We start from the raw sequence: 6,016 nt of genomic DNA on the forward strand, positions 1-6,016 counted from the left end.
AATTTGAGAGCTATTTGACCCAGAGATTTCATAATGCCCAATAGTAAAAGCACTGTTTAAAGTGACCAATTTACAGAATCACCAAAAGGGGAACACATTCCCAGACTCATATGGGATATATCTGATTCTGAATCTAACCCACTGAATCATCATAAAAAAGTGCCCCAAATCATAACCTGTAACATTTAAGACTTTTCCCCAAAACTTGCCAATAGTACGGCACAACTTATCTAAACAGTTTAAACACATGATCACACACCGTGGCAAATATTCCAACAGTTCATACGTATAACAAAAGCGCAGAAACTAATTAAGCTTTGCGCCCGGCTGCGAAACGCTGAAGGGCAATACTAGGTTACTTCCATCGAGAAGTGCGTGTTTTGACGTTAGGAACGATGATAAACACCGTCATATTCGTATTTAGGTCTCTGACACAGGACTGCCCCAACACAGACGCATTTCCAGCTGACACTCAAAATGGTTGAGTCTAATTAAAACGGAAGGAATTTCACACTTTTACAAACAACTTGAGTACACATACCTGATCTATTAACAGCGTCCTGCTATTTTTAGAGAGATGATAGGCCGTGTAAGATCCCTGGACTCCTGCTCCAATAACTATCGCATCAAAGTCACTCATCTTGCTGTTTGACGAAAATTGTAAATTGGGCTTTGGACCACGTGCTTTCTAAAGGTCACCTTGTTAGAAAGCTAAAGTGGTGTCAATGTCCTTTCTGCCCCGGGTTAGATAAGAGTTTTCATACAATATTAAAATAGCCTGCAGGGGAAAGCGTTCGCAAGTTTACAGTGGACGAAACTCCGGGATTAAAAATTTTAGCAGGAACCGAACCACTGGCTCGATCCTGTCATAGATTATAGAGACCGACGAGAAACAGTCAAACAGGGAGGTGCCGTGGGTCTTTCACTGTTCTTCATGCACTCCCACAGACTCTGATCACGAAGTTTCTGCAGAGTAGCGGGAGAAAATTTTGAATCGGCTCTTCAGCGTTAATTCTGCGAAAAATGGAAACTTCAACAGTTCAGTTCAAGCGTTGGTCGTATTTTCTACATTTCATATCTCTGGTTATATTCCAACAACTCTGGCGTTCATTTAGCTTAAAATCTCTTAGCTAAGTCTCAAAACATTTGCCATTCCCGGGACTTTTTCCTCAAGTAATTAACTTTATGATCCAATTTCTACAGAGTTGTTTGAACTTTAATAAAGGGAGGTTCACACTGGGGATCTGAAGCAGTCATATCAGTATTGTTTATTTTAAAATGTGTTGCTGGCATTGGAACATCTTGAACAAACCAAAGAGAAAATTCTGTCTTGGAACCGCCTGCATTCCTATAACCCCTGACTCTTGTAGTTTTCTTCCCTGGAATATACTGTAAACCTCTGGATTTTATTTCATTTTTTAAAAATCAAAGTGTTAAGTTTGAATAAATTCCTTTACTCAGTTTATTGTATTTGCCAATTTCTCCTTTTGCTCTGTCAGCGTGGCCTACCTCGAGTTCAAAGCTACTGATAGAGTCTGAGAGCTATTCGCAATGCACCTTCTGCTTTATATTCAGAAGGGACATCTGAAGGTCACCTTTTGTTTTATGATGAGGATCACTGGAAAACTGGTCACAACATTAACCTGGTGACCAAATGATTAATGTGCAGATTTAAATATGATGCCAAGGTTTAATGTATGGTTTATCACCTAATTTGGCCTTGTGAATTCAAGTTACAAGTGTTTAATAATAAAAGAACCAAAATAATTGACCGATTTGGAAAGAAGATAACAGATTGAACAGATTTTTGTATAATCGTTTAGTTTTCCATTCAATGAATGTGGTGACTTGATTATGATCTTAAATGAAACCAAGGATCTAACATCTGACAATATATATAAAAAAAACCTCAAGAAAATAGGAACAGGAGCATATTACCAGGCTCCTGAAGCCAACCCCATGCCTCAACTCTTCATTTGTGCAGGTTACTGGGATTGATGGGATAGATCTGTTGGGAGCCACCGGACAGCATGGTTTCCTGTCTTGTTATAATTGCTCCACAACTTAAAAAAGAATCGGTATGTGCAGGAAAGGGGAAGATGCCTGAATAAGAAGGTGGTGGTGGGGAGGGGAGGGGAGGGGAAACCGTACAAACTGGAAGGTGATTGGTGAAGCTAGGTGGGTGGGGGAGGAGGGAATGAAGTAAGAAGTTGGGAGGTGATAGGTGGAAGAGGTAAATGACTGGAGAAGAAGGAATCTGATAGGAGAGGAGATGGACCATGGAGAAAAGGGAAGGAGGAGGTGCAACAGGGGAAGGTTATAGGCAGATGAAGAGAAGAGGTAAGGGGGGGGCAAAGTGGGGAAATGAAGAAGAGGAAAGGGGGAGGGCTAAAGTTACCAGAAGTTGGAGTAATCAATACATTCCACCCCCCCCCAAACCCCACGCTCTGCTTTCCACAGGGATCACTCCCTTCATGATCACCTTGTCCATTTGCCCCTCCCAACTAATTTTCCTCCTGGTACCAGCAAGCAGAAGAAGTGCTACACTTGCCCATTCACCTCCTTCCTTACCTCCATCCAGGGCCCCAAACAGACCTTCCAGGCGAGGCAACACTTCACCTGTGAACCTGTTGGCATCATCTGCTGTATCTGGTGCTCCTGATTCAGCCTCATCTATATTGGTGAGACCCAAAGTAGATTGGGAGACTGCTTTGTCAAGCACATTCACTAAAACCATGACCAACTATTTCAATTCCAATTTGCATTCCAACATGTCGATCCAATGCCTCCTCTCCTGCCATGGCGAGGTCACGCTCAGGCCTGAGGAACAACACCTTAAATTTCATCTAGGTAGCCTCCAACCTGATGGTATGAAAATCAGTTTCTCCACTAGTAATTTTTTCTCCCTCTCTTTCCTTCAATTCTCCACTCTGCCCACCACCCTTACCTCTTCTCCGGCAATCACCTTCCCCTGATGCACCTCCACCTTCCTTTTTCACCATGGTCAACTCTTCTCCGATCAGATTCCTTCTTCTCCAGCTCTTTACCATTTCCACCTGTTACCTCCCAACTTCCCACCTCATAACTCCTCCCCCACCTTTCTTCATCTCTCACCTTCTAAGTTGTACTCCTCCCTCTCCCTCCCACCACCACCTTCTTATTCTGGCATCTTCCCCCTTCCCTTGAAATCCTGTTGAAGGGTTTCGGCCTGAAACATCGAGTGTTTATTCATTTGCATAGATGCTGTCTGGAGTGCTGAGTTCCTCCATCACATTGTGTGAGTTGCACCGGATTTACAGCATCTCAGAATCGCTAGTGTTTAAGGCCTGTACAGGGTTCTATTTAATTCTGTTTGCAGCTGCGGAATTGCTGAATGCTTGTTGACAAATATACAGTAACAAGAGAGTTACGTGTCACATATCAATGTCAGCTTCCAATTGACTCTCACTCATTTGTTCAGATTAGGAAACTAATCATTTTAAGTGATATTGCAGGCTTAGAGTATGATCCGTTATGAAGGAATAGGTTGCTTTATTCTTCTAATCAAAAAGTAGTAATTGACTTATATATTCAATAATCATGGCAGAATAAGTTATTTTGTTGCAATGTTTTCACTATTTTTTCTAATTCTGTTGCTAATTCTCCTCTTGTGGATTCCTAATTATTTTATACAGTTTATATTCCAAACCCCTTTTCATTGCATGCAATTGATTTATGATTCCTTAAGGTTGACATAGCTGGGAGGTAGTGGAGATAAGCTCCCACTTCCTATTAAATGCTCCCAATGGCATGCATCTCAAATAGCCTCTGACAATTGCAGCTCCTGGACTTCATGTGTGACTTAGCTAATAAGTCTGGCAGAACTGTTTCTACTGGCAGAAGAAGGGGTAAAGATGGGTCATTGGCACCTTAAATCAGTCAGAAGGGGCTCGTCAGCCATAGCCGTCAGCTCATCTAGGAGAAGGAAAGCTCTGATCTCCAACCTCCAAACGAGGAAATCTGCAGATGCTGGAAATCCAAGCAACACATGCAAAATACTGAGAGGAACTCATCAGGCCAGGCAGCATCTATGAGAAAGGGTACAGTCGACGTTTCGGGCCGAGACCCTTCAGTAGGACTAGAGAAGAGAAGATGAGGAGTCAGGGTTAGAAGTTGGGGGGCGGAGATGAAGAAACACAAGGTGACAGGTGAAACTGGTGGCGGGGGGGAAGAGTGAAGTAAAGAGCTGGGAAGTTGATTGGTGAAAGAGATACAGGGCTAGAGAAGGGGTAATCCAATAGGAAAGGACAGAAGGCCATAGAAGAAAGCAAAAGGGGCAGGAGCACTAAGGGGAGATGATGGACAAGTAAGGAGATAAGGTGAGCGAGGGAAAAGGAGATGAGGAATAGAGAAGGGCGGCACTACTGGAAGTTCGAGAAATCGATGTACATGCCATCAGATTGGAGGCTACCCAGACAGAATATAAAGTGTTACTCCTCCAACCTGAGTGTGGCCTCATCGTGACAGTAGAGGAGGGCATGGATGGATGTGTCGGAATGGGAATGGGAAGTGGAATTAAAATGGGTGGCCACTAGGAGATACCACTTTTTCTGGTGGATGGAACATAGGTGTCCAACCTGTGCTGCCTTGCAGCTATGCCCACTCATGGGGAAGGCTTTGGGAGTAAGCCCTGTGGAAAAATCTGGAGCTGGAGTCCGAAAGGCAGTCCAAAGTTGAGCTCGATACAGACTGGCAACTCCTGTGATGCCACTGGTGCCAAACTGTAACGGTCTCTGCCGTTCCTTTGGATTCATCAGCAATGTGGAGAGGGGAGCCTACTGTATGGGGAACAGCTTGCTCTTCATATCGTATTGCCTTGGCTTGTGTTCTTGATATGCATCTAGAACACGATATGTACGGTTGACATTGACCAACAGAGGGCCTCAAATTTGAATTCCATATGTCAGCTTTTAGCTTGTCATGTCTTGGTTCCTTTTGATCTTTGATTAACTTGAAACTCCTTTCTCAGAATTTTAGTGCTAACCCATCAGTTGACACTATCTTATTCAATCAAGAATCCAATCCCCAACTCTTTTCCATATCTGTGCTGTTTTGTCTTCTTCAAGTATTTATCCATATCCATTAAAATGATATACTTTTGAAACAATTTCCACCAACCTTTCAGCCTGTATATTTCAAACCTGAACTTGCCATTTCTACAGATGGACATTTTCACATGTTTCCAGCTGGGTATGGAAACACAAATGTCCTTGAACGGAGAATCCTCCAAAAAGTAGTGGACATGGCCCAGTCCATCAAGAGTAAAGCCCTCCCCTCCATTGAGGATATTTACACAGACTGTTGTTGCTGGAAAACATGATCTATTATCAGGGACCTATTACCAGGTCATGTTTTCTTCTCACTCCTGCCTTTAGGGAGAAGGTCCAGGAGCCTCAAAACTCAGACCACCAGATTGATTCAGGAGCAGTCATTACTCCTCAACCATCAGGCTCTTGAACTAAAGGGAACAACTTCACTCAACTTCACTTGCCCCATGACTGAAATGTTACCACAACCTATGGACTTACTTTCAAGGACTTTTCATTTCATGTTCTCTATACTTAATCCTTATTTATTTATTATTATTATTCTTTCTTTCTTTTTGTATTTGCACAGTTTGTCAACTTTTGCACACTGGTTGAACATTCAGCTGGCGTGGTCTGTTATTGATTCTATTATAGTTGCTAATCTATTGTGGATTTATTGAGAATTCTCACAAGAAAATGAACTTCAGGGTTGTATATGGTGACATATATGTACTTTTATAATAAACTTACTTCGAATTTTTGAACTTTGATGTTTCAGAAGGCTAACATTTTTAACCCAGAGGGAGGTAAGGCAATGTTTGACCTGTCAACTTTTAAACCTGGAACAGAATAAACTTGATATTATACAATAGTTTGGTCATCTGATGCTGCTGATTTGACAATTAGCTGAGGAACCAATTTCTAAATTACTGTCACCAATTTATGTCGGT

General features: G+C 42.3%; 1 protein-coding gene across 2 annotated transcripts in view; it reads right to left on the minus strand.

Moving 5' to 3' along the window:
* The window catches only part of pipox (pipecolic acid oxidase), a 70,243-nt gene extending 69,457 nt beyond the window's left edge, over nucleotides 1-786 (minus strand). For both annotated transcript variants that reach the window (XM_063031918.1, XM_063031917.1), the window contains exon 1: nucleotides 542-786. In XM_063031918.1, the coding sequence (XP_062887988.1) occupies nucleotides 542-640 (99 nt within the window). In that variant the 5' untranslated portion in view covers nucleotides 641-786. The remainder of the gene's footprint in view (nucleotides 1-541) is intronic.
* Between the last annotated feature and the right edge of the window lie 5,230 nt (nucleotides 787-6,016).

This window comes from Mobula hypostoma, chromosome 23 (assembly GCF_963921235.1).
Source record: "Mobula hypostoma chromosome 23, sMobHyp1.1, whole genome shotgun sequence".
NCBI classification, from domain to species: domain Eukaryota; kingdom Metazoa; phylum Chordata; class Chondrichthyes; order Myliobatiformes; family Myliobatidae; genus Mobula; species Mobula hypostoma.